The 26587-nt window shown below is 37.8% G+C and overlaps 1 protein-coding gene across 2 annotated transcripts in view; it reads left to right on the forward strand.

Moving 5' to 3' along the window:
• Positions 1-26587, forward strand: part of TRHDE (thyrotropin releasing hormone degrading enzyme) — a 213544-nt gene that overhangs the window by 122661 nt on the left and 64296 nt on the right. For both annotated transcript variants that reach the window (XM_021528979.4, XM_021528977.4), the window contains exons 8-9: positions 13410-13475; positions 15896-16083. In XM_021528979.4, the coding sequence (XP_021384654.2) occupies positions 13410-13475; positions 15896-16083 (254 nt within the window). The remainder of the gene's footprint in view (positions 1-13409; positions 13476-15895; positions 16084-26587) is intronic.

Below are 26587 nucleotides of genomic sequence, written 5' to 3' on the forward strand. Positions count from 1 at the left end.
GATCTGAAGGAAATATACAAATGTTCATGTGATCTGTAACAGTTCAGCAAACTGTTCTGTTAAGGAATCTGCAAGGAAGTAAAATTCTGGTAGAAGTGCTCATTTTTACAGCGCAGATGTCTTTGTAGAGATTCATATCTGTCAAGAATAACTCACCTGTTCCTATGATGGTAAATATACTTGAAAGAGCATTTGATTGTAGTGTGGCAGTTTCACAATAAAGCTGCATCCAAGAGACTAGTGAAGGTAGGATTTTTGAAAAGCCCTTCAAAGATATGATGTCTTGAATTATATGGCATTTAAAACAGGAGATTTAGTTACAGACAGAACATTCTCACTGTAGCACTCCATAGACAAAAGCAAAAGAGAATGTAGTTCTATTTGCTGTAATGAATAATTGAATAATGACAGTAGTAGCCACAGCTGGTAACACTTGCATATGAGAAGGTTACAGCTATTATTTTTGTATAAAATGTCTAATAAACCCTTCCTTCTCACAGAAGGTGATTTCTGTCTTTCAAAAATTCTGGCATCTTTCATGATGTGCAGTTTCTTATACTCCAGGAAAATTCAAGAAGTGCACATCACTGAATGCCAGTACTCTTCTTACAAAATGGTGTTGCTCTGCAGTCAAAAAGCTATTAATCAGGTAAGAAGGTTGTTAGAATATGAAGAGGCTTGGTCAGCACCACTTCCTCTGATTATGTTTTTGAACTGCACAGGTTGATAGAGGTTGGCCTTATCATTCAGTCATCACTCAGGGTGGTAATGTGCAATAAGATACTAGGTCTGTGTGAAATTTTCTTCTGTAGGCTGTTGTTCCAACTCTGTGCTTGAAATAGATGGCTTCTTACATGTCTGGTGTCACTGTATTGCATTTTTGGGAAGATTTTACTGCATTATGACAATGCATCTCTTCAAGTAATCAGTGCTTGGTTTCTATTTTTTTCAAATTAAATAGAGAGGGAAGTACCAGTGATTTGAATGTCTGGTAGATGTGTTTTAAAAAGCACCTCCAGTGTTGTAATGAGATATTTCTGCACTGGTTTATTTTCTTATATTTGGTTTGATTATTTTGGAGCCTCATCTCTATTACTGTACGTTTGTCAACACTGCATTTCATTTGCTGTGTGACAGCTCATTGATCACATAGATCTGTATCCTTTTGAACTTCACTTGCTGCTGTGTATGTGTTCATCACTCACTCTGATTTAGTGCATCATCAGCAGTTTGAATTAGTTACCATAGGAATCTCTGCTTCTGTGATAAATTAACTACTTTTTAGGCTTTACACTGTACATTTGGAAGAATTTTCATACAGTGCTTTGGATAGATACTGTCTCTTTTGGTGCTGTAGAATGGCCACTGTATTGAAACAAATTTGCCTTTCACTGGAGCTGTCTGGGGAAGTGTAGTGTTCAGGCTATTAAATACAGCAAGGTTCAGATTTCAGTCACTTCCTAGTGTCATATTGCTGGCTATTTAAATTTACTTTCATCCGCACTGCTTTTTCCTGCTTTTTAGACACCTAAAATGTGCATGAAATAGTAATGCATGAAATATTTTCATCTATTTCCGTGGTAATATATGATTATCTATTTTTTACACAGTGTATTAAATAGCGTACCCATTTAATACCTATTTATTATCTCTTTATTACAAGTTCATAACAGTTAGTTGTTTGCCATCTTTAATGAGACATCATTAGAGACTTCTTTTCAAGAATTTTCTGTAAAAACATAAAAAATCTGCAAAGACAAAAAAAAAAATCAGGCATCTTAGGATCAAGGTCAGTGAAGCAGTAAACTGTGATACTGCCTTCACATCAGCAATGAACATGGAACTACCTGGAGTCTTCTTTTGTTCAGTCAAAGGATGTAACTTTTGCCACTCAGGAGAAGCATCTTTATATCTACAGTACCTCTGGTTTTGCAGCTGGTGCATTTACTAGGTGTTGAGTAAAGTACTTTTCAGCTGATTTTGCACCCACCTCTTCTGCTTTAGAAGAGTGTATGACCTTGGTGAACATCAAAATGTCATCATGAATGTTCTGGCAATTAACTGTCTGAGGTAGTTGCTACCAATCCCTTTATCTGAGAATTGTCAACCGGGGAACTTGAGGGAGGACTTCAGAAATCGTAGGAAATCTCATAGGAGCTGACATCACTGCTTTCTACAGTGCATATCATACAAGATTGTTAGCATCTTTAACCTTTTTTGCACCCTCAGCATTTCTTTTGCTTCTAATTTACATCACTCTAGACTTTAGTTTACATTTGTTAAAGGAATTCAGCATTATGGACTGAATTCCTACAGCTTTTTCTGCCTTGACTTACACATGTCAGTAAAAGACAGTAGGTCAGTTTCTTGCATAACTTGTATAAGTTGTCATGTCACAATTTTTTTCCTTTGAAAGTGTTAAAGACTTATAGGATAGTAAGGGCCAGACTTGGGTATCACTGCAAAAATGGAAATTCTTCTAACTCCAAGAATATCGAGTATACTGTGTGTAGCAAAATGCTAATGCTTAAAGGAAAATTGTGTTTGAATTTGCATAATTTAAATATAAAATTTTTGAGAAATGCTAAAGTTAGTTTTATTTTTCTATTCTTTTTTATTTTCTGTGTGTTCACCTTTACCAGATTTTTTAATTATGCAAGTACCCAATGTTTTCTGCATAGGACAATGTCTGATTCAGTTCACAAGGTGTACCATGCTAACTGAATTGTTCTTCTGTTCAATATCATATACTTTCCATTTGCTTTGTAGCCTAGTTCCTAATTGCTACAGTCAATTTTCTTAAATGTCATCCAGTGTGGTATCAGAGTGCATCACCAACAGTTAATGCAGAGGACAGAATCCTCATACGAAAGAATGGCATGGTGCTTGGGTGGAGATCTAGGCACAGAGAAATTGAAATTAAAATTTATGTAGGTGTGAAGTATGCAAAACTCTCATGTGTCTTGGCACTTATGGATCAGAAGAGTTTTTGTGTTCAAAGCACAGCTTCCACTGGTATCATCAGCTGTGTGCTGCTCAGCCTGTGAAGACACCAAGGTGGGCCTCCAGAAAATGATGATCATTCAACCAATATTTCTTTAAAGAAATTAATGAGAATGGAGTGCCTGTACATCTGAAGGGAAATTGGACCAATGTGAGTAAAATTAAAAAGAGCCATGAAATTTGGATATCTGTTTTGAAACCCAAGAAGATACTCTGTTAAAATGTTTAGCATTTTGAACCATTTCAGGTATTCAGAACAGATGTCACATCAGGTTCAGTCGCAGAGTCCACCTCTGCTACAAATGAGACCACAGTGCTGTCTCCTGGTGTGCAACAACTGATCCACAGAGTGAGGGTATTTGGTTTAGCTACAATTCTGCAGTTTAACTATTACCTTTTTGAAAGCAGAACATTGTCAAGCCTGAACATAGTGCACCCATAATTTTAGCAGCCGCACATCATGTATGCTGGTGGTTTTGCCCCATATAACATTGGTGTTCTGCAAAGGGAGCTTCTTCCTGAAATGGTGCATTAGCAGAACATTCCTGTTTGGTTATATAAACTCCTTTCCATCTTTCTTCTCTGCTTTGTGTTCCTGGAGCATTTGGATCAGACAGTTCTCTTCCCCAGTTGTTGGGCGTTGCCAGGAGAAGGGAGACAGGGGCTCTTTGCTTTCTGCTTCAGGGCCTGAGTCTCCTTCTGAGCTTGAGCAGCCCTGAGCTGTCCCTGCAGGGAGAGAGAGGGTCTCTGTTGCTGCTGGGTTATCTAAAAGTGATCAGTGCTACGAAAAAGCATTTTCCTGAAACAAGATAGTTTTCCTCTGACCTTTAGAGCTGTGCTCCAGTGCATGGGGACAGCAGAGGAAAGGACACACTAGTAAAAAAAAAAAGTAAAATGTGATATTTTTCAGTGCTTTCTGGTGTTGACTAAAATTTTGGACAAGAATTCAGTCTAAGATGGATGAACTCTTTTAAGGCAGGATTTCAGTTCAGTTACACTTTGCCCACATCGGAGGTGGCAGCAAGGAACATAAAATGTGGTGAGGGTAGCTGCTGCTGAACCTCAAAAGCCAGCATTGTACCCAGTGCCTGGGTTCAGAGTAAGGTTATGGATGGTATTGCCATCATTAGGAGGAAGTCACAGTGTTCTTCAGCTAGGATAAAATGTTACTTTTCTCTGCTGCTAAAGCTTTTTACAAAAACAATTAGTATACACACTGTGTATAAACAAAGTTTGTTTTCTCAGAACAGAATTGCCCTTTATGGCAATGTTAGAGTCAGTCATGTTACAGATACTGCATGCCTTCACTGCATTCACTTGGCATGCCTTCAGTGAGCTTCTTTTTGTTGCCTATGAAATTCAGTTATGACTGTTTTCTCCTCCATTTTTATTATAGGAATTATTAAGAGAAAGAGTGATAGGTATGAATTTCCAGATAATGTCACCAGGCTCAGCAGCTATTTGCAAAAATGTTTTCTTTTGGAATAGAATTACACTGTTTTCCTGATAGCAGCTCGGTGCCAACTTTACCTCTGTTGCCACGAGGCAGCTCAGTGGATTTTACAGGGCACTGGAAGGGAAACATTTTGTGCGTGATTTTGATGCTCTTATGCAATCAGAATTTCCATTAGCTCTTTAGAAGTCAGTGGAGATATTTTCAGAACAAATACTGCAGGACTGGACTCCTAGTTAACACATTGTATATATTGGAAATGGAATAAATAGATCAATCTACTTCAGTCTAGTGGAGGACATTCAGAAAAAAAGATATCCTGAATCCATGCTGGACAAAACATGCTGTTGTAAAAACTTTCTCCTCTCCTTTATCATCTCTTTCTTCTTTTCCTCCTCCCTTTTCCTCTTCCCCTTCTTCCTTTTCCTTTCCCCAGATGCATTTAAAGCTAAGTTACTGTAGCTATGTTGACACACATATCATCAGATGTAAGGGCTAATATTTTTAAGGTGTCTTCATTTTGGAAAAAAAAGTTGCAGCTCTGGGGACCAAATTGTATAAAAGTGTTTTGCACAATGAGAAACATTTGCTCATTGCTTCTCTATCTGTTATTCACTGTTAATGTACAAGTGTTGCAGGTCCTTATGATCTAGACATGGTGACATGCTTGAAGTAAGTTTTCTTGATTGGTTTGTGGACACTGTTTCATAATAAGTAGCAATAATTTCTTTCACAGTCTGGTGTTTATAGAGAGAAAATTGTTAAAGAAAAGTACAGCTGAGATTTTTTGCCTGGTTAGCAATTCTTGGGCATAATTCAAGTTAATGCAAAGGAATGAGCAGGTGCCATCTAAATATCTCTGGAAAACTTTGCATTTTTTTTTTTGTGTGCACTAAAAATATATTTTTGGAGCAATGTGTGGTTTTAGGTTTAAAGTGTGTTATACAACCAGACAAGACAGCATTAAATAAATGTACAAATTCAGTCAAATATATGCAGTTCAATTTCAGAGAGTGCTTTATTTCTTTAGGATTTGTCCTTAGCTCAGTATTTTAGTACCTCAACCAAATAATACATCAAATACATTTTTCTTTAAAGCCAAGCTTCATATACTAGCTAGTTTCTCACTGCACAGCAGATACCATCAGACTCTGCCATGCAGTAACTTTGCAATTCTTCTTACTGTTCCCTTTAGATATCACTTACAAACTGCTTTGCCACCACACTGCAACTCCTGCTGCTGTCTTTCAAAATGGAACTGCCCTCCTCTTCATATTAATAGCTAAAAGGTGAAGTTGAATTTTACAAGGAAAATAAACCTCTCAATTTAGTATTTCTGATATTTTAACAAGGATTCTCAGCAAAGGAGGATATATTTTAAAGTAGCTGGAAATTTGTCAGAATACAGATTTGTAATTGGTTTTAGATGCTTCATTTACACTGAGTTCACAGAGTTGTACTACAGAAGATTATTAATTGAAAAATTGAGTTACAGTCACTTGAAGTTTTTCTTCTTTTTCTTTGTGTTGGAATGAAAACAAAGGGCCATGTTGATTTTAGTTGGCTTATTTCTAATTTACAGTACTGGTTTCTTATCAACAAGTAGTGGGTAGAGCAAAGAAAGCAATCCCATTGACTTAGTGATGGCTCTTGCCTGCTTTCTTTTACTGGTTTCCCCTATATGTCATCTTGCATATGACAAGGCACAGGTCCTGTCTGGATCCTCTAAATGAATGTTATACTTCTAATACCATTGATGAGATACTCTCAGCATTGCCCTAATTTTTCTCCCACAAAATCAATGCTAAAACTCCCATTGGCCTTTAAAATGCCAGAAATGTCAGTTCTGCTGATCTGATTATTATTAGCATCAATGGGAGTATCATGAATTACAAAGGAAAAAGGACAAAGTAAAATACTATAATTATGTGGCCTATTCAGCATCATTGGCTCCAGAGAAAATTAAGATTTATTTCCATGTGTGGTTCCAGTTTCACTCTTTCTGATTACTAGCTATAGCTTGCTGTTTAGATGTAATGATTTAATTGTAGATATTACATGTTGACTGGATATTTTCCAGTTGCTGCTGGTTTGTCAGCGTTATATCACTTTTGTACATGAAAAAAGTCTAAATGCACCTTTCAGAAATTAAGGGCTGGAATTTCAGCTGGTGTACAGTGATAGGATTCCACCAAGTTTCTTCCCTTGGATTTTATGTGTTCACTGAAATAGTAACCCAAAGAGAAGACAAAACGCAGCTGAAGTGAATTTTTGTATGATAGTTTTGAAGTATGTTGCAAACCTTTGGGCTTTTTTTACCTATTTGTGAGTTTGAACTAGAAGCTAGCTAAGAAGCTCTTGGTAAGTAGATGTTTTAAACAAGGTAACACAAAAGTTCATTCAAAGCTGCAGAAGGTGGGAATTATAATTGGATTAGTTAAACCTCATAGTAGCACCATGTGGGCACTTTAAAAACTGAAGTTAAATGTTATTTCCTTTCTTTGATTTATGGTAGTGTAGTGTTTTTATTATTATTTGAAGGTTCTGAATTTAGTTGACTTCAGTTTTGATTGCAGTGTCCGCACATAATTTCTAATGAAGCTTAACTAATTCACTGTAAAAATTAGCTTGATGAGAAATGACACTACCAACTGTTATTTAAACATTTGAAAAGAACATTTGAACATTGCTTTTAGAGAAATGCACTTCAAAATGAAATTTTTTTCCCCTTAAATGTGATGCACTGATAATTTTTCTCTTAACTGTGTTCTGAAATCACCACTGTGTATGTTTCTGTTCAGTCTCCTTCATAATACTTGGCACATACTTGGACAGGACAGTGGCTTAGGAAACCACTGTACTGTTTTCCTCAATGCTATTTCCGGCTGCTTGTTCTCCTCCACTCATGACCACCCAGCACCACTTTGTTTATAGCAGTGGAAGAGTTTGGAGCCTCCTTGGTAAACTTGATCAAAGAAGGAAGGGTGTCCTTAGTGGGGAATATTAGATTCCCTCCTATACAGGCCATTTCAGAGGTCTAGTCTGCAAAGTAGCATCACAAACAGAGTCATCAAGAACCAGCAAAGATTGTGGGACCTGCTTGGTCTGGTTGTACCACCAAGATGTCATCAAACTGTAGCTCAAGGCAGATACAGGAAAGCATTTGATGCTGTGACTGTAACAGATGTGATAATTTTAATACTAGGTAAGGACTATCTACATAGTCAGGCTTGCTATCTGCAGGCTTTACCTTGTACTCCTTATGTGTTTGCTATTTCAATATATTTTTGATGCTGGCTTTTTGGTATTTTAAGTTTAAATGATTTTTTAGTTAGTTAAATTCTTGACTTTTGAGTAACTTTATTTTTTGTAGGAAGAACATTTTAATGTAGTAATAGATTAAAGTCTAGGAAGAATATCAAAATTTTTGATCCTCTGGTAGAAACTGTGATAAAAATATATTCTATGACTCTAGTATATTCTGTATGTTGGCAGTTTCTTACTAGACTGCCTAAAAGCAGTTTTGGGCTCTTCTAGTAAAATTATGTAGAAAGTAAAGCAGTTGTTTGGCTTACTTGTCCAGGAAAAACCTGTTTTCCAGTTTTTTTCTTAGCTGGCATTGCAGTAGTGCTTTGACAACTGGTCTGGTAACAGCTGTTCTTTCAGTTTGGAGGTGGTTCTGCGTCTTGACTCACTGGTACAAATTAATTCTTGATACAAACAGAGTTAACCCCCAACTAATTTGCCTTACACAGTGTTGACCATGACCAGTAATGTGAATTTACCTACTCCTTTGTTGCTTGGCTGATTGCCCAGCTGGGAGGGTGGTCACTTCCCTTCCTTATGGCTGTTTCTTCAGGATTAGTCTGTTGTAAAGCTGAAAAATACTGCAAATCTGTTGGCTATTTTAGCTTTTCTATCCAGTAGTCTTCCTTTCTTATGAGAATATTTAGAATTTTGTAGCTTTTTGGTAGTCCTTTACTGCTGGTTCTTACTCCCTTTTTTTTGTTGGTCACCTTTGTGAACATGTGCACTATCCTCTGACCCTTGCCCAAGCTTTTTTATTTGAATGTTAGACAATGTTAAGATAATATGTGACAGCAGATTTGATGTTAGCAGTATGAAGGAAGGGAGGAAAAAGGGGCATGTTATAGTCAGAGTCAGCATCTGTCAGATGGTGTCTGTTGGCTTAAGATTAGATATATAAATTTTTAGGAAAGCAAACACACTCTATTTGATACCTGGAGCCTTAGAGCCTGATTTCTACCTGAACTAAATGCATTTATTTGTAGCATTAAATCTTCAGTGATAAACAGCACTCAGGTATAAAACCATTGAAGAAGAACATATTGTAGGGCAAAGGGAGGAGGATGTGCACTATGGAGTAGGAATGAAATAGAAAAAAGGGAGGTAGAGGCAGGTCTGCTTTACCTGAGCCTTGAGAAAGGAGAAACATAGCCACAAGAATTGGAGATTAAAATAGTTTTCTACTTTTTCCTCCCTCGTATAGTGGAATTTTCCAGTTATCTTTAGGAAAAAAATGAAGTTACTCAATCTCAATATGTTTCAGATCTCATCATCACTCATGTAAGTCTGGAGCTGTTCCTTCAGCTGAGCAATCAACTTCATACAGATTAACTGAGAAAGGAGTTTAGTCCTAGATTTGATATTTCGGTTTCTGTTTATAGATGTACAATCTCCCCTGAAAGTAAGGCACATGTTTGGAGACTTACTTCTAGTTTACACTTGCTTAACTTTTTAGTATTAACTTTTTGGTATTTATCAGTCTCTACCTTTTGTTAATTGTGAGCATTATCATGTTTGGATAGTGGGGTCACTCATTTATTTTGTAACCAAGAGGCCTAGTTAATAGGCAATATTGCAAAGAAATGAAATGCTTTTCCCTTTTAAATAATCTCATTTTCTTACAAATATCTATTACAATAAAAAGTCTGAAAGCTTAATCAGTACAGCATTACTGAAAACATCTTTCAAAATCTTTTAACATTTTTCACTGTTCCTACTACTGTTCAAGCTATCTTCTCCAGTTTGCAAGAAATAATTTCAAAAGCACTGAGCCTTTTAATTATTTTTTGGGGGGGGATTAAGATTACTGTCTGGTAACACATTATACTATAGTCTAAATCTGTTGAGATTTTTGGAAGGCTCTTATGTTTTGGTAGTGCAATAAATGGACGTAGTTTTCATGGTATCACAGAGTCAGGATATTTAGTTGTTAATTTATTTATTTACTTAATGTTAAGACTTTGTAAAACATGTTAGAAAACTGCATTGTCTGATTAATTTTTTTATTGATAGAGGTGAATGGATCACATTCCATTATTCTTTTTGGCAAATAGTGGCTTCATGGTTTAATGTGAAAACATTAGGAATTATATTACAAGAGGATGCGTGCTGAAAATGTAAACCCAAATGATTTCTTTTGGTTGTGTATTTTTGATTAATTTTCATGTTCTGTGACAGTGCCTTAGGGTCCGCAAACTCTTCCTACTTTCTCCATGACAGTGAAAAACTTTAGAGGCTGCATTACAGTGAAGGAGAATGGAAGATTTGTAGAAGAGCACTCTTGGGTCTTGAGTTGTTAAAGAGATTTTCATGCCATCTTCTGTGCTCACATACACTGTAGGGCTATAGCTGACAAGAACGTGGCTAATGCATAACTTCATGCTCCAGCATACTCCTGTCAATGGAACAGCTTTTGTCAGTGATAGACTTGCAAGTTTATGATGGGAAGCAGCCTTGCAGCCAGATGGTTTTGGACATATGTGTTTATGAATAAGTGGCTTTAAGTCATTTTTCCTCCTTTGGAGCTGTGCTGAGCACAGCTTAGATTCAGACAGCTGTTTTTTCAGTGTCATCCTCCTTTTCTGTTCTGTGGCTTGCATCTCTGTTCTGTTTGCTATGGTTTTGCTACTGAATGTACAGGCAATGGGGCAGCTAGTACTCCAGCCCTGGAGAATTACAGTGAATGCGGGCATGTATTCTGGCCCTCTGCAAGCTGCTTAGGACTTAGATATGAATCACAGGAGGAAAAATGGATTATATTCCTGCTTGTTCCATCTTTAGAATAGACAAGTATGGTATGTATAGGTCTTTGGATCCTATTTTACTATTTCCTTATATGTATTTGATGTTGATATGTCTTTTCCTTTTTAAGCTGAATGCCTGTCAATGGAAGAGGAAGTGAGGCTCATCTGGTGAATGAAAATTCAGGCAGGGTCAGAAACTATCCAAACTACCTTTGGAGTCAGAAGCTGGTGTGGCAGTATAACTTTTCAGCAGAGCTGGGAGTGGTTGGATTTGTCGGAGTTCTCAATATAAAAGCTGTACACATTCCCATAAAGATCTGTAAAAACATGAGTGGCTTGGGGAGAGTGAAGTGGGGAACAGTAATGCACTGTGTCTTCTAATGCTAGAAGTGGGAAGCAGCAGATGAAACCAGCAGACCCGCAGGCATTTGGAACAGGTATCACACAACAAATCACTGAAGTGAGAAATGCTTTTCATAAGGTGTTGCAAATGCTGATGTGTTCAGAAAGTAACCAGCCAAATTCACAGAAGATAACTATTAAATGCAAGGATACTAATCTGCTTAGTATTCCTGGTGCCTTGAAGTGCTGGATGATGGAAGAGCAGTTGTGGGAGGTACCACTATATGTTTTTCTAGTTTTGTAATTTCCAGGTGTCTATACTGATTATTGTTGAAAAAAAAATATATGAGAATAGGAATAAGAGGATATTTGATATAGTTCAGAAGCCTTTTGCTTTTCTGCTTCTGGAAAGCACACTCAGATTTGAGATTCCAATGTCGGTTTCCTACTGAAAGGCTGTGTTGATACAAGCTGTCACTCAGGACTGCTTTTTGTGCATGCATTTGATAGCACTCCTAGTTTTATGTTGCGTTTATGCTCTTGATGCAACTTTCAGGAAATAATGACAAAATTGATGATTAGGCTGTATGGTACAAGGATCATACCAAGACGTTGTGTTTCTTATTGTATATTCTTATTTCATAGTAAAGGTTAGGATTCCTTTTGTTTTTCTTTGTGAGATAAACATGTTAGATTGGAGGGTAATACATTTTTAACTGAGTGACAAACCACATTTAAACTTCCCAATCCATGTATTGGGAGGAAAAAAAAATCAAAACCAAACCCAAAAGAAAAAGGCAGAAGCATTTAATTTCTTTTCAGTCTTTCTGAACAAAATGTAAAAGTCAAATATAATGTCTAATGGTAGATTGGTAAACAGGGTTATTGCCTGGATGAAGTCCTCAAGTGTCCCACCCTTTTTTTTTTTTTGCTCTGTAATGTTTCTAACAGCATCTCTCAGACAGACCAATATATGTAGCATTTTCTAGTATTGCTTAAAATGTGGATCATATATATTTTGTTATTTATTTACCTTGTTCCACTTTTGTTTATTCCCATTTTAGCTTTCTAATTTGCAATTCAGCTTCTTTAGCTTTGGAAACTATTGAATGTTTCACTGTGCCTTAAATGATTCTGTATTTTTAGACAAAAGGGAACCACAGAGTACTATAGGGGCAGCCTGTATAACATTGTCTTTTTTCTGAGTTAGTCTCATGACATTGCTAAGACTCAGCACTGCATTTAAAGAGTCAGTGTTCTCATTTAGCCTTCCTAGTCTGTGATTAAATGGGAGTTGTTGTTTGTTTCACTATAAGCTGGCTGACAAATGCTGTATCTGTCACAGGTGCTACAATTTGTGTATCAGAAAATCTGCTTTCCAAATACTAATTATTCCCAAAGTATCTTACTTCACACAAAACACAGCACAGTCAGCAAATTTGTCCTAGTTTTATCATTGTGCAGTAAATTAGGGTTTGTCTTCTACCATTGTGTAAAGATGGTAGAAATTCAGTTGTAGGAGAAACAGTTGATGTACAACCTCTGATCTGTGTTTTTCTCTTAATTCTCCCAATCAAATTCTTGAAATGTATGTTATTCAAGTAATCACTGCTGAATTTCACTTCTGTAACTGAGTGAGCTGTTGTCAAGGGACATGGGATAGCGGGAGACAACAGTATTGCCTCTCCAGAAGTCATTTTAAAAAGGAAGTATTTTATGCTTGAAAGACCTAGACCCAAGCTGGTAATATGCTTAAACTATTAATTTTGGAAGTTATTGTAATATGATGGAAGCTTATTGGGAATTATCTTTGTGGTTGTTATGGGAGAAGAATGGATGGTCAGTTATTGAAACTGTGGCAGAATAAGTGAAAGCACTCGGTTTACAACCTCCTCAGACTGGTTAAGTGTCACAGGTGGCTTGAAAACGTGTAGGTTCCTGTGCACAAGCATCATGTGTCCTCCACTGCTCCCTGTTGTGGAAAGCCTTTGTGATAACCTGTTGCAACCCTCATTGCCAGGATGATATATTTTGACACTGAAGGGCCGGGATTTCCCTAGGTAAGAGTTTGGAGTTCAGATGGACTATTGCTCAGTTAAATCTAATGTAATGGATCCAACTGTCATCCAAGTGCACAGATTTTTGACACTAGACAAAGCAGAATGACCTGGAAAAATAGAAAAAATAGCAACTGGAACTGTGTTTCAGCAGCTTCTCCTTTCATTGCTGAGAAGTACCTAGGAACCTTTCCCAAGATTAGTATTCTAAATATATATATATATATATATATATATATAAAAGGCATTTAGCTTATAGAATGACTTACACAGAAAAGGAAGAGCATTTAATGTTGTAAATTAAATTTTTAGCAACAATTTTTGCATTGCAAAGTAGCTTAAACTGTTTATTTATTCCCTTAGGATTAACATATTGTATATTTCTAGATTTCTAACAAATGCAAACATTGCTGTAATTTAACTCCTAATAGCAGTGATGCACAGCTCTAGTTGTTTGGCCTATGTATTGTAATACTGATTTTTATTTTTATTTTATTTCTGTAGGACTATTTAACCATTCACAAGTATGGCAATGCCGCCAGAAATGATCTCTGGAACACGTTGTCAAAGGTAAAATGCTTTAATCTATTGCACTGAGGAAGAACTAGGAATTTGCTATGGTGTTTTTCTTGGTGAGATAAGAAGTGAATAGTGCATACTGAGATCTTCAAGCCACAGAGCAAAGATAAAAATTCATGCAAAGAAATTCCATTTGAGTTAACCTAGTTAACTCAAATAATGAGTTAAAATATGAGTTAAAATATGAGTTCTACAGCATTTCCATACTTCGTTATGTTAGAATATATTTCCCTGCATGTGCTATGTCACTGGTGTGCAGTAAAAGATACTCCTTGGAATTTGTCAGTGACTTCAGTGGCAGCACACTGAGACCCATAAGCTAGAATAGTGCCAAGCTTTGGCATTTCCATCATGTGAGTTTGTGATTTTGTATGGAGTTAAGATTTTTGTGAAGGACAAAAATACTAAAGCTTCAAAGTATCATGTAAACAGAGAACTATTTACTGTAATATTTGGCATGCTGTAGAGACTTACATATCCAGGCTTGGCTTGAGTTCTAGAACCTGGTCTGGGGCTCCACAATGGCTATAATTTTTGTAAAATGAGCAAAGTGTCCCATAATTTCTCCCCTGTGGAACTAGTCTGAGCTATCTGAGTCTTCCCCAGAAATAGACTGAGTGGAGGGCAATGTGGAGTACAGGCAGAGAGTTTTGGCACAGGTACCTATTCAAGCCATAGAAAACATGACACTCTAGTTGTAACTATTGACATCAAAACCAGGATTTATTGGAGGTCAGGACATTAAACAAGCAGGTATATACAGGTAAACTAGGTGTCCAATATTCTCTTCTTCTCACTGAGTCTTCAGTTGATGATTCACAGACTTCTAACAGCTTTTACCTTAATTTATCCTACCTAGTTTTCAGCTGCCACATGAGAAGCACATCTGTTGTAGATACACTGGTTCTGAAAAACTATGTTGAATATTTTAGGATATGTCATTAAATACTAGTGAATAGGAACAACTGGAGTCCCAGAAATATAGTTGATATAGTCAGCAGAGCATAGAGAGTAATGCAATTGGCTAGCCACTACATGATTATTTTATAATAAGCCTGAACCACGGACTTGACTAGAGACTGGAGATGGTTGTTCAGATATAGGCAACTAATGCCACATTAGGTGCAGTAGGATGTTTAAGACATTCAGGTGTGTCTAACCAATTTAGCATAAGATATATTGGGAAATCTCTGCTCTTCTGGAGTGGCAGGTAAAGGTCAAATGACATTATTCACCTCCATGTGGGCAATTGAACCAAGTCGTATGTCTGTACTGACTGCTAATGAGAGTTGAGACAAGTAACATACAGTCAGGCTTTTAAAGCTGTGTCTTAATCTGTAGCTGAATGTCACTGCAAGACTCTTTCTTTCCTTCCTCTGTTAAAGGCTCTGGGACAGTTCTGGGTGATGGGAGGTTGGAGGAATGAATGTTGTCCTGAAAGAACAGCAGAATCTGCAGCTAATAAAGTGGAACAAAAATGAGACTGTATTCTGGTTCATAACCACTATAGCTATACTGTATGCTCATATCTACTGTTGCAGCTAATAATTCTGTTTGCTTCAGTTGTAAATGCATTTGTTGCCAGCCCCTTTGTTCCTAAGGCAGTGCAACTGCAGCTTCAGTTCTGAAGACATCTTCTACTTGTATTCATCAGAGGTTGCTCACTCTGTGATCTTGGACTGTTCAACAGCTAGGGGCATGTCTGTCGCTGAAGAACAAATGATGCCTCTTTCCCCTCATATGCAGTCTCATCTCCCACAGTGCTATAGTATCTCTTTGTGTTTCAGATGAAAATCCACTTGTAAAACAGCATTTTTATTGACATATAGAATCAAATGTGAACACATTAATCCTCCATGTGTTCTAACAGGTGCGGTTTATGAAGCAGCAGGGGGATATCTAGGTATACATAGCCTCACTTTGGACGTAAGGGACAATATTTTCAAATAATTAGTCATTTTGATTTTCAGAACAGATAAGCCCTGTATTTTTGGAAATTAAGGCCTTTCAAATATGCCTTATTGCAGGTTGCTAGATAAACTGACACTGTCTTTTTTAACCTTAGCTGGTTAAAAATAGATACCCAGTATTTCTGTGGCTCTTGTTAAAATCCTGTAAAGCAGGTTATTTGTTCTGTTTCAGCAGAAGTACTTGAATGATGTGGCTTTCTGACTGTCACTTTCCTCTCTTTAAAGATTACTCAACATTTATTTTTAAGATACAGAGCCTTAAGTTCAATTATGTAGTGTGTGTGTGTTTGGTGTGTGTGTGTGTGTGTGTGTGTGTATCTACATACATTTGTGGTTATTTTATCCTCCAAAAATAGTTACGATACTAGGGACAAAAAAAAAGAGGTTGTACATGTTGATACTGCTTCAGGGTATTGAAACTTTTCTTTTTTTTCCCCCAAGGCTTTAAAAAGGGTTGGAAAATCTGTAAATATCCAAGAGGTAATGGATCAGTGGACACTACAGATGGGTTACCCTGTTATCACTATCTCGGGAAATGAAACTACAGACAACATCATAGTAATCTCCCAGGAGCGTTTTGTTTATGATAGTGATACTAAATCCAAGGATCCTGCCCATGGGGACAACAGGTACTTGTATTTCTCAATTACTATCTTTCAAGATGTTGTAGTTGTTTAAGTAAGTGCTTTATATATGTATCTTTGTGGAAATGTTTTTTTTAGAAATCTGAGCTTTACTTGGGATCAATAGTGTGTGGTGATACTTCAATTTGAACTGTAGTAAAGTTGAAACTAATTAAAAGAACTGGGGAAAAAATGCCCAATTGCATCCTGACAATTCTCTGTAGCAGTGTCTTGCATCACTCATTTGTTTCCTCCCCTTTTCTTTTGATTTTGTCACACTCCATAAGTAATTGGGAATGTGATTAGAAGGTCTGATAGTTCTTAAGAAATTCTTTGGAGTGGACCTCTCGACACTCATACACTGAGTAGGCAGATGTAAATATATGTCAGCTACAGACCTTGCTTTTCTTGGGAAGGAGTCAGGAGCTGAATTGGACCTCTGTAGAAGGCAGGAGGTTCCACCTCTTTCATTTTTGGAGGCAGCTGAACTGCCTAGCTGAAATCAGTATCTCTGTCTCTACTGCTTTTCCATTTATTAGATTGTTTTGTCCCTCTTCCCAGATGACTCTACATGGTTCTTTCATCCCAAAGAAAAGCTGACATTCCTGTCTGATCCTGGGGAATCCTTATTGTTTCAGGCAGTTTTGGCCTCGTATTTTAAGGGCAAGAATAGCTGTTGGTACCTGATGCTAGAGAATTTCAAGATGTCCTTTGAAGTTTCTGTGTTGACTTGTTCATGCTCGGTGGGAAAGAGGGCACACTATTAACCTGGAATATTCTGTGTTTGTCCAGTAGATTTAGATTGTTTAAAAGTAAAATTTAATACAAAACTTTGATTGACATATTGAAGCTTGTAGACTATTCCTGTTGATGAAGGCCTAACATGGTAGTAACATTTACTGGAAAGTGTTTAGAAGTTCATTATCTTTTTTAAGAACATTAATACTATGGAACTCAAAGATGACATAGAGTAAATAGTTGTTTTTGTGGCCATACTGGAACAACCTAACAGGGTATTAAGCATCTGTCTAAATTCTGGGCTGAAATTAGTTCCGTTGTGAAAAAGAGATTAAACAACTGAATGTGGACTATTGGAAGTGTTCATGACTTACAGCTCAGTGCAGCAGGAGAGAAATTCTCTCTTCTTATCTTGAAAATTTCTTTTGTGCAAGTTTATATATGTGTAATGTAATGTGAGTAGATTTTACTACTCAGAACAGCAATTATTTTTTTTTTATTTACTAAAACAGATATGTTAAGCCTTCTATGTATTGTAGAGACTTAAAAATAGATTTACTAGGTATTCAGTATTGATTGAAGTAACTGTTACTGTAATGTATGAGTAAAGAAGTGTGTGTAACTGGTACCAGGGTGATCTGGTGGGTTGACCCTGGCTGGATGCCAGGTGCCCACCAAAGCTGCTCTGTCAGTGTCTGCCTCAGCTGAGCTGGGGAGAGAAAATATGATGAAAGACTCTTGAGTTGAGATAAGGACAGGGAGAGATCACTCACCAGGTACCATCGTAGGAAAAACAGATTCAGCTTGGAGGGGGTAGGGGGAGGGAAATTACTACCAATCAAATCAAAGAAAGGTACTACATAAATAAAAATCTTAAAACACTTTCCCTGTACCTCTCCTTCTTTCCAGACTTCCTGATTTTCTCTACCTTGTTCCCCCCAGCAGTGCAGGGGAACAAAATTGGAGTCTGTGGTCAGTTCATCATGTCTCTGCCATTCTTTCCTCCTCAGGTGGAGGGCTTTTGCTACAGCGTGGGGTCCCTCCAACAGGAGACAGTCCTCCACAAACTGCTGCATCATGAGTCTTTCCCACTGGCTTCAGTTCTTCACAAACTACTCCAGTGTGGGTCTCTTCCTCAGGGTTTAGTCCTTCAGGAATAGGTTGCTTCCATGTGGGGTCCTCCACAGGCTGCAGGTGGATCTCTGTTCCTCCATGGACCTCCATGGACTGCAGGGTCACATCCTGCCTTACCACGGGCTGCAGGGGAATCTCTGCTCCAGGGCCTGGAGCACTTCCTCCTGCTCTTTTCTGCCCTGACCTTGGTGTCTGCAGGGCTGTTTCTCTCACATGTTCTCCTTTTTCCAACCACTCTTTCCCAGCAGTTTTTCCCCCACGTTACCTCAGAAGTGCTACCACAATGACTGATGGGGCTTGGCCTTGGTTAGCAGTGGGTCTTCCTGGGGCTGGCATTGGCTTTGCTGTACATGGGGGAAGCTGCTGTTAGCTTCTCACAGAAGTCACCTCTGTAACACACCAAAACCTTGCCATGCAAACCCAGTACAGGTGAGAATTAGACTTAGTTTTATTTGCATACATGACATTAATTTGTAATTCAAAGTGTATGTTGCCATATGTGGAATGTAGGGCAATACCACCAGGGCAGATTCTGCTGGGTTTCTTAGGAGATTTTGTCCACAGATTTTATTACGATTCTTGCTTCTAAACATCGGAAATAAGATTTAGTACTAGAGAGAGCACAGGTAAAGATATTCATGTGAGCCCTGCCAGGAATTTAGTATCCTAACAGGCAATACAATACACATAGGTATCTCCTTTGGCAGGTCTCTTCCCCCTTTTGGATTATTTTTTTTTTCTATGCTTCCATTTCCTTTTAAGCACAAAACAGAAAAGAAACACCTTGCTCAAGGAAGGCTTTACAGATGGGTTGTTTTCTTCAACCAGTTAGCAGACAGAGCTAACTGCCACTTCCCAGTTGAAGTTATTTGAAAGTCATGTTACATAAGTATAAATACCAAAGAATGGAAACCATATACATTTAGCAAAAGGGGAAACTCACCTATGCCATTCACCTTTCAAAAATCATCCATCAACTTTCATTAAAGCCCCATGGCTTACTTATAAATTGGTGTCTGAGTGTTATAACACTGTTCATTCATGCACTGCCCACAGGCACATGTGACTGGGTATGCACAATGGCCATGTGTCAATAATGTCCTTTCATTCCATCAAATTAACTAAAAAACAAGGTTGAGATACTGAGAATAAATTTAATCTTTTAGTTGGTAGTGACTTAGATATTTTTCAGTTATTTGGCTTTTTTATTTCTTGTTTTTTTTTTCCACTGCTGAAGTGACTATTACTTCAGTTATTGTGAAGGCAGTAGACAGGGAAAATCACATTAGTGTATGGTCATTTGATAATTTGAGGTGCATTACTCTACCTTGGTTTTTTATATTGAAAGAGCTGAAGTGTATGACATGACACAGTTTTTCTACAGATTGACCAAGGGGAGTGGTAGCACTGTTGTGCAGTGCAGTGTTCTGGCTTTTTCTGTGTGTGGCTTTGGTCAGGAGGTTGGCAAGGGTTTACTGATGTCTGCTGATTATAAATATATATATATGTGTGTGTATATATATGTATATAATCAGCATGAAGGCTTTGTGGGTGTTACGAATCAGTGGCCTAATTCAGAGTCTAATAAAGTTGGTGCTTACCTCCCCTGCATGACCCATGAATTTAGGCATTGGACTCATGTCTCCCTGGGGAGCCATAATAGGCACTGTAAATAACTGAGAGCAAATGGTATTTATGCCACATCTGAGGCTGTGCTCTTGCAGGGAAAGTAACATTGGCTTCCTTAGGACAGTTTATCTATGGATTAATCGTGATGATCATTCTAAACACCATAAGAAGTAGATCTGCACAAAATACAGAAAAATGTTCAGGTCCAGGCATTTCTTGGAGTTTATCATCTAAACAGACATCACAGTACGCACTGGAGGGCTCCAGGGAAGGCTCTTAAAGCATCCATCTACTGTGTAGTCTTTTGTTATCCTGAGGTGGGGCTGTAGTTTGGTATGGCACAGCAATAAATGTCAATTCTATTGCTTTCAAAATGATGAGGAGTTTAAATTTTTAGTTCAGATGCTGTCTAGGCAAATTTAACTTTGCCTTACTGTAGAAAGAGTCACTTCAAAGTAGATCTTTCAAATATATCTACTGCAAAAGAAATGTAGATAAAGAGGCAACTGAATATTTGGGAACCATTCTGGTTTTATAAAATGTCTGTGCTTTGCTTTATGCTGTGTATTTATGCAGCAATTAACTGTTAAAAATGAAATGTGAAGCTTCATATTTAATTTTTAACTCTGAAATCATGTAGAGGAAGACAGAAGCAGCAGCAGATTTTTCTAAGTGATGAATGATAAACAGGAAAATTGTTGATACCTTTGGCAGTAGTTGATGCCTAGTCCATTACGATAAGTGTTTTTAATCCTTCTACAGAAGAGAATTATTACACGTATTCCAATCTCCTGCATATTTGGGCTCCTTGTCATTATACCCGAAGAAAAATGTGTTTCAAGAGCTGTACATATGCAAACTGTGATTTATTTCTTATTGTGCATACAATTGACTGTATGGCTGCTAAGCTCTAAGCTCTTGGACTGAAATTATGGAAGGGACACAATTTCACTTCTTTGTAAACTGAACATAGATTTTACTTGACACTTATGCCTACACATGATCCATAGTTCTTATATTATGAGAAATTAAACCTAACAGACACTGTTTCTAGGAACATCATTCTTTAGAAGGGCCAAAATCACCGACTTTGATTTGAGTGCCAAAACCTCTGGTTGGTGTAATGTTTCAGTAGCAATTTCAGCTTATGCAAGCAAAAATTTAAAATTCCTATTATAACTGTATAATTCATATTCTATTCCTGTATAACAGCCCTTCAGTTAAGTGTAGTTTGGTCCTGGACTCCTGTATACCCCTGTGAGAATAGATTATGCCCTTAGTTTATAAGGCTCCAGGGGAGAAGGTGATATTCCATCTGACAGGGTTCAGTGGGCGTCCCTGCTTACAGAAAATCATGATTTTGAGGCAATAGTCTCATCCATCATTGCAAAACAGCTCACAGATATGACAAAAAACTTATGAAAAATAATCTGTGGTCTAGACAACAAACTAACCAGTTTTGATGAAATCCATAAACCTTTTATATACCATATTGAAGAGCAGACCAAAGCTTTCTGGTTGTGGGTGTGTTTTGCCCTCTAAAAATATACAGAGCTTGTCTCTGTAAAAGTGGAGAAGTAGCCTTTCCAATGTTATCAAAATAAGTAAGATAATGTTGCTGGAATTATATTAATTTATATGTGTTCTTATCATGCATGCAGTTTCCATAGCTAATCTTTGATTGTTCATGATACTGTCCTAAAGGGGAATGTCCTGTGTTACAGTGAGCTCATGGGCACTCTGTGCCCCCTTCCCCAGGACCCTGTGTCTCTGATCAAGATAACCCTGGACCCCTCCTTCCTGCCCCAACGGGGTTGGCGGAGAGCCAGAGAAGCCCTCCCTGTCCAAAGTCTAGATAGACCCCTGACATTTCCTGTTCACTCTCTTTTGGCCCGCTCTCCACATGGACACCACAGAATAAAGAAAGCTGAACCAACATATATCGGGGTAAGAGCCTCTTCTGGAAATCTTTGCCATCTCCTGATATTCCTCCCCTCACAGCCTTGGACCTCTGAGCTAGCCTGATAATTAAGGGGGCTGTGCGAGGGGGGAAAACGTCAGTACTGCTAGGCACTGAACACAGCTAGGTGTGAGGAAAGAGAAAAACAGGAAGACGAACAGATTGGGATATGGACAGGATATGCATACTTGCTGTAGTGTAATCCTGGGTGTTTTTCTCTGTGTTAGCTGAACTGGGGGAAATTCAGTTGAACAGTGCAAGCCATGGACATGGCCAGCAAAACCAGAGCTGTACAGACTCATGGGTCTAACACCCTGTAGTAATTACCACAGCTGAAAAGCTTTAGAGTGGGCTGCAGAGCTGCTCAGGAGACAATCCAAGATGAATGAGCTGCAGAATTTATTTCCCTTCAAGTCTTTTCTGAATTTCATAGACAAAGCTCCTTTATTTATTCAGGTTTTGCAGAAAAAGGGCTGTGCTTGTCCCTTTACTGGTAATGATTTGCATAGTAAAAGCATTGCTGTTTTTGGATATTGCCATGTGTCTTCTTACATAGTTGTATAGCATTATGACTTGAGCAATGATGTCCACTTACCAGCCAAGGAGCTGTTTATAAAGACAAACCAGAATGTTAGGAGCACAAGAGAGCACAGTGCTGATTAGTATCTTTGCTGTGTTCTTAGAGCAATTGCAGATTAATGTAGCATATGTAGTATTAATTGTGTAATAAAAAAAGGATCATAATATGGACAAATATTGTTCCATAAACTGAGAAAAGAGGGCTAACAAAATATAAATAGAAAGCAAAGTGCTCATTTACCTCCCTGTCTCTGAGAAATATCCTCTCACCTTCCATTTTCTCAGGTCCTTTGAGTGTTTTCTTGTTATGTCTTTCATCTTTACTATACCTGAAACGTGCCTGTATCAGTGTTTCTGTGAGAAACAGCTGTTGTGTTGTTACTTAGGGAGTGAATGTGGTACCCCTAGTTCATCTGGAGTGACCTAAATGTCTCTATATCTGCTGTAATAATGATAAAGGGAACAGGCTCCAGGAAAGAAAGGTTCCAGTGTATTAGTCACAGTGGAAATGGAATTAACAGGAATGGGATGAAAAAATCAAGAGTCCTCAGTGGATCACAAAACTGTGTGTGAACCCTGGCAGATATCGATTTATCCATTTTTTTTTAGGTGGTCAAGCAGGTACTTGAGAATACTTGTTCTTGCAGAAGAGTGGGAAAGTGTGGGGTGTTCCCTCTCTTGAAATGCACACTGGAGTAGAGGCCAGCTCTGTGACACCAATAGATCTTGTCCTTTGACATGCATAAGGACAGTCCTTAACCCCAGCAGCCTGAGAGAGGACAGTGTTGTGCTGAGTGCTGCTTCTCCACAGGAACAGGCAGAGGGGCTGCCTTTGTGAGTGACCTGGAGCAAGCTTGCACATGATGGAACAGTGCCTGTGCTGTGTTTACTAGTCCAGTCCTGGTGCTGTGCGCTCCCTGTTGCAATAGGGTTTTTTCTTTTCTGTAAAAGCCACTAGGACATCCTGGTGTTTTGTTCTACTTTTTCATTTTTAGAGACTTTTCTGACTGTTGCATTTAAAAAAAAATCTGAATATGAAATACTCTTAAAATCTCTTCCAGTACATACCTGTGGTAGTGTCGCCAACAAAATTATGCTGCTATCAAAGACAGCAGAAATGCCAATTATAATTTAACACCTCATTTCCAAAACCATTTCACAGCTTCTATTTGCAAGAAGCTCTTCTCACTGGGAAACTTCCAAGACACTCTGGTGTGCAGTATATAGTCAGCTTCCAGTGTTAGAATTTGCAGAATGCTAAAGGAGACAAAATTAGTGTATTGTGTCATTGCTTCCTGTGTGGTGGCAGCACTTGTATCCTGACAGAAGTTAGGCTGACAGAGAAAAGCTGCTTTTGTATTTTATTGTCACTGCAGAATGTACCCCTTTCCTCATCTTATTTGCTAACATTAACTCTCAGGAATTGCTAGATGCCCAATCTAGTTAATTGACTCACATTAATTAAATGAATTTCATGCTGAGGAAAGGAGCATGTACTTGAGAGCAGTGCTGTGTTTTAGTATAGAGTGAAGGCTTTGGGAGATGAAGAGGAGAATAAGGACAACAGTACTTGTAGTGAACTGCTTAATATGCAGGGGATAGAAGAGGCAACGTGGCATGGCAGGGTGCAAGAGTGAGCCACAGTTGGAGCATTAAAGTTTTGTAGCTGGAATAGGCAAGTATGGAGTACCAGGGAAATGGAAAAGGGGTTTAAAGTGAGGGCTTTAGTGAGGGAAAGACCAGACTGGTGAAGGCTCAAACATTTGCGGAGACAAGTTTTATACGAGAGATGAGGGTGGATAAATGTCATATTTTGTTGACTTTGGAAGAATACAAGGTGTGAGTTCCCCATTGTAGGTCAGAGGATAAAATGTCTAACATGCTCCATTTTTTGTCTTCTTCCTCCTGCTTTTTAAAGTTGCTGATCATGGCTTCCTTTTCTTATCCCTTTACACTCAATTACGGAGGAGATACTTTGGTGGGGGACTCTTAGGAATTTTACTGAGGAAAGAGAAGCCATCATAGGAATTATATTTTAATCTTGCTTAAATTCACATTATTCAAAGGGATAATCAGAACTGAGCACTGGAATATGCTGAAAAATACTTGGTACTAAGTCTTTCAGAACATTCTGGAGGATTGTAAACATAGCCGAAGTGCTACTCTCTTATTCCTGTGAATCCTTCTCAGTCCATAACACATCCTTGTGCTCTGCTCAGAGAAATCTCTAGTCAAGGGGTTATGCTTATGGGTGAAAGACTACACAGACATGGGGTTTGCATGATCAGCACCTTGTGTGCAATTGTGCAAGGGTGTTTTGCACTGGTTCAAGGCAGAACAAGAGGATGTTGGAGAGATTAAGAACCTTTGATTCAGCACCCAAAGTTGAAAATGAAGCCTTTTAGTGTAAAAGGTACTGTTGGGCAGGGAGGAGCCAGCATGTACTGACAAAGAATTTGTAGTATTGGTTCTTTGCTCACATCATTTTTCTAAATTCAGTAAGGCATGCTGCTAGTACTGGCACTGAAATGAGTCAGTTTTAGATAGTTTCATAACATTCATAACCGCCTCATTTATAATTTATTTTTGGATGAAATATTTAGCTAATATTACACAAAATTTTATAGAAGGTTTAGTAATCAGATAATTATATTAGTTATGTTATGTTGTTATCAGACAATTCTTTTTTTTCTTTTCCTCAAATTTGGTAATTTAATTCAAATTCACTCATTTAAATTACCTTGTGTCTACCCTTAAAAAGAAAAGGGTAATGAAGTTTAGACAGGATGGCCAAAGACATACACCTGTTTTCTAACAGAATATGCAGGCTGTCATCTTAAGGCAGACCCACAGTGCAGAGCCACACAGGGGCTCTTTCATGCTAGGGCTGCTGCTACAGCAATGAATCTTTTTTTTATGTCTGGAACTTTGTGTTGTCATTGCATTGGTAAGGGCATTATATTTTGATTAAGACTCCTGGAAAATGTAAATTTTTGCCCTTTTCCTGCTCTGTAATTTACTTACTGCCAAAAATTATTCTAAAGACTCTTGCAAAATCCAGAAGGAGTTAGGACTATGGCAAAGGAAAGCCACAAAATTTGCATCTTTAATACATTGCTATTAAACATGTTAATAACTGTTATGACTACAGATGAATTATAGTGTCAATTATTGTTTTCAAATACATGCTTCTAAAATTCATTTCTCTAAAATACAATCCAGCAATCCTGTAGTGGCATTGAACATATTTTCTCTCGCTATATATATTTGTATTTAGGTCCTTCTACAGAAAAAAACCCAAACAATCCATGATCCTTTGTCTAATTAGTTGCTCTTAGAAGCAGCTGTCAACCTTTCCTTTAGAGTATACTAATATGATTGTCTTTTTTTGATATGTTTCTATATGAAAGAATATATAATAGACAAATATATAAAATTAGCAACTGTAATGAGGCAGACCTGCAAATAAAGAAGCGTAAAATCAGAAGGCAGTCATCCTAGATATGCTAGCCTCTTTCGAGACTAGAATATAATCTTTCTAATCACTCTCATGCAATTTTAACTATTTCTCTAAACTACAAATATTATTCATAGTTTCCTTCATGTGTGCAGCTAAGTATAATTTGTGTTCAAAATTATAATGGGTTCACAATTCCAAATACCTTCCAAATCCCAGTTTTGTTTCCCTCTAAAATATATATTAGCTGTATTCAAGTGCCCATCCAATCAGAGCCACAAAGTAGACAAATCTTAGTAGTTAAGAGGCAAGACTGCTCTACAAATTGATTTCTGTTCATCCATGAGACATCTTCTAAGTTCACTTATATTAAAAACTTGAAATACTCTTCAAAATCTTATTTGTGAAGCCCATTCAGAGCCACCAGGTGGTGAAGCCATTATCTGCCTGCCAGCACCTATCACGACCTGATCCTGTTGGGTTGTTCTGGATGGTAGGTTGGTCTGACTGAAAAATTTAATCACCTCCAAAGTTGGGGCATTAGGGAGAAAGAAGAGAAGAACTGATACAAAAAGCACAGTTAGGTTTTGACAGTGTTTGGCTTAGATGGTAACAAGAAGACCAATAATTTTTGAGCTCCTTGAAGACGATGCTGGAACAGTGTCTTTAATTCAGAGTCCATCAAAGTCCACCAAAACTTTGTAAAGGAGCATGAAACTCCTGCCCAGTATAGTGTAGAATAATCTTAGAATAAGCATTAACCTTTTTCTTTTTCTTCCAGTCTTTTTCCGGTTACTCATGTAGTCATTGTTACTAATTTTTTTTTTTTTTTTGCCTTAGCTGACCTTTTTATTGTTGACCAGTCTGTTAGTCTTGGGTGAAGGCAGAACCTCTGTAACCCCAGAATCCTGATATCAGCTCCATTTCCTTTCCTCATTTTTCTTAAACCCAGCAAACTGTGGATCCTACAATTAATGTGGTGTGTGTTACACTTACTGTGCCCTGCTATTTCA

Source organism: Lonchura striata, chromosome 1A (genome assembly GCF_050655825.1).
Source record: "Lonchura striata isolate lonStrDom1 chromosome 1A, ASM5065582v1, whole genome shotgun sequence".
Classification (NCBI taxonomy): Eukaryota; Metazoa; Chordata; class Aves; order Passeriformes; family Estrildidae; genus Lonchura; species Lonchura striata.